The 1909-nt window shown below is 47.6% G+C and overlaps 2 protein-coding genes across 2 annotated transcripts in view; one reads left to right on the top strand and one right to left on the bottom strand.

Moving 5' to 3' along the window:
- The window catches only part of LOC117958237, an 859617-nt gene that overhangs the window by 184253 nt on the left and 673455 nt on the right, over positions 1-1909 (top strand). The window lies entirely within an intron of this gene.
- Positions 1695-1909, bottom strand: part of LOC117958075 (serine/threonine-protein kinase TAO2-like) — a 21562-nt gene continuing 21347 nt past the window's right edge. Inside the window, exon 21 of the mRNA XM_034894327.1 lies at positions 1695-1745. Coding sequence (XP_034750218.1) covers positions 1695-1745 — 51 coding nt within the window. The remainder of the gene's footprint in view (positions 1746-1909) is intronic.

Raw genomic sequence — 1909 nt, 5'->3', positions numbered from 1 at the left:
TACCCTCATCCCTCGCAGGTCCATTCCCACCACCACCACCACCACCACCACCACCTCGCCTCCCACGCCTCCTCCCAGTCCCTGGCGCTCCTCCCTCCCCCGCCGCCGCCTCCCCCCATCTCCCTGTCCTCCTCCTCCCCGCCGTCCTCCGCCTCCTCGTCCTCCTCGTCACAGGGAGGCTACGGCGGCGGCGGCGGCCTGAGCATCCGGGGCCCCGGGCTGATGGCCCTCAGGAACAGCCCCCAGCCTCTGAGGAGGACGGCGTCGGGGGGGCCCGGCGGCGGCGGGGGGGGGAGCGACGGGGGGCTCAGCCGGAGCACGTCGGTCACGTCTCACATTTCCAACGGCTCGCACCTCTCGTACTCGTGAAGCCGCCCGGCGTCTCCTCTCTGATCCGTCGCTCTGCTTCAGAACAAAGACCACCAGAGAGAGAGAGAGAGAGTTTTAACCTCTTAGCTGATATTTTAGGGGCTTCGAGTAAATCTTCAACAACAACAAAAAGCCCAATTTTAAGTGTAAATTTTACATTTCCTTTCCAGAAGTGTGCAGGGACGTAAGAGAGTTTCCATGGAAGCGACTGCAGAGAAACACGCGAGCATTAGGACCCCGAGCATCACGGCTAACCTCTTCCACGCACAGGAACTCCGCAATCCACACACACACAAAAATAGACAAACGACAACGTGAGCCATGTCGAACGCTGTAAGATCTGACAAAAACCAAACTAAAACCAACCACAACTTGAGCCCATTTGTGCGTTCTGTGACGCGTTGAATCTGTTGCACAGTGTCGGCGCCGCGGGACGTCGACACCCCCGCAGTCGGAGAGCAGGTCTGAAGTCTAAATTCTGGTTTTGTCTAGGCCTGCGGTGCTTTTAAGAACCACTGTAACTATGTAAATAACGGTAAATTGTATAGCCGGGTTTTTTTTAGGTTTATTTTTTAGTGTTTCGTATGTGTGTGTGGGAGGGGGGGGCGGGGGGGCTGACCAAGGGAAGATCTCCTAAAAAAAAAAACACCTTTTCTTTTATTTGTAGTGATAAATAAGATTGTGTATGTGACAACTAAAGAAACACTGCCACCTCCAAGTCTTCTTAAAGGAACAGGCCGACTTTTTTTGGAGCTTGTTTGCTGTTTTAATGACAAATAATTAGCTACTGATGAGTTTCATCTCTGGGTGTTGTTATTGGTGGGGGGGGGGGGGGGGGGGGGGGGGGGGATTATTAACCTCATTAGCCTTCAAATAAAGCTAGACTATTAACCCTCCTCTTATCCTGGGTCAAATCTGACTCTTTAATAAATGTCTTATCTGAAATATTTTCTTTTTAACCAAATAACCATAAAAATGGATTCCTTAAAACGCTCTTTATAACTGATAAATCTATATATATATATATATATATATAACTGATCTCTTTCATTCCTCTGATCTTAACTATTAGTCAAAATAACTCAAAAACCCTAATTTAAATAGAATTATTCCTAATATTACAGTTAAAAAAGCAGAAATTATGAATCATTGTGACTAATAGGTAAGATCAGAGGAATGAAAGTGATGTATTTTAAAGAGCGTTGGAAGGAATCCATTTTTATGGTAATTTAGTTAAAAAGAAACTCATATTTCAGATATAGACATTTATTAAAGGGTCAGATTTGACCCGGGATAAGAGGAGGGTTAACCCTGTTAAAGGATAGCTAGTGTTTATTACCCCCGTCGTTGGGGGTACGCAGCCTCGTCCTGCCCTGCTACACCCGGATATATTACTACACCCAGAGACATTACTACACCCAGAGACATTACTACACCCAGAGATATTACTACACCCGGAGATGTTACTACACCCGGAGACGTTACTACACCCAGAGACGTTACTACACCCAGAGACGTTACTACACCCAGAGACGTTACT

This window comes from Etheostoma cragini, chromosome 15 (genome assembly GCF_013103735.1).
Source record: "Etheostoma cragini isolate CJK2018 chromosome 15, CSU_Ecrag_1.0, whole genome shotgun sequence".
Lineage (NCBI taxonomy): Eukaryota > Metazoa > Chordata > Actinopteri > Perciformes > Percidae > Etheostoma > Etheostoma cragini.
Note: the sequence above shows the minus strand (reverse complement) of the source record. Positions and strands in the feature narration are given on the sequence as shown.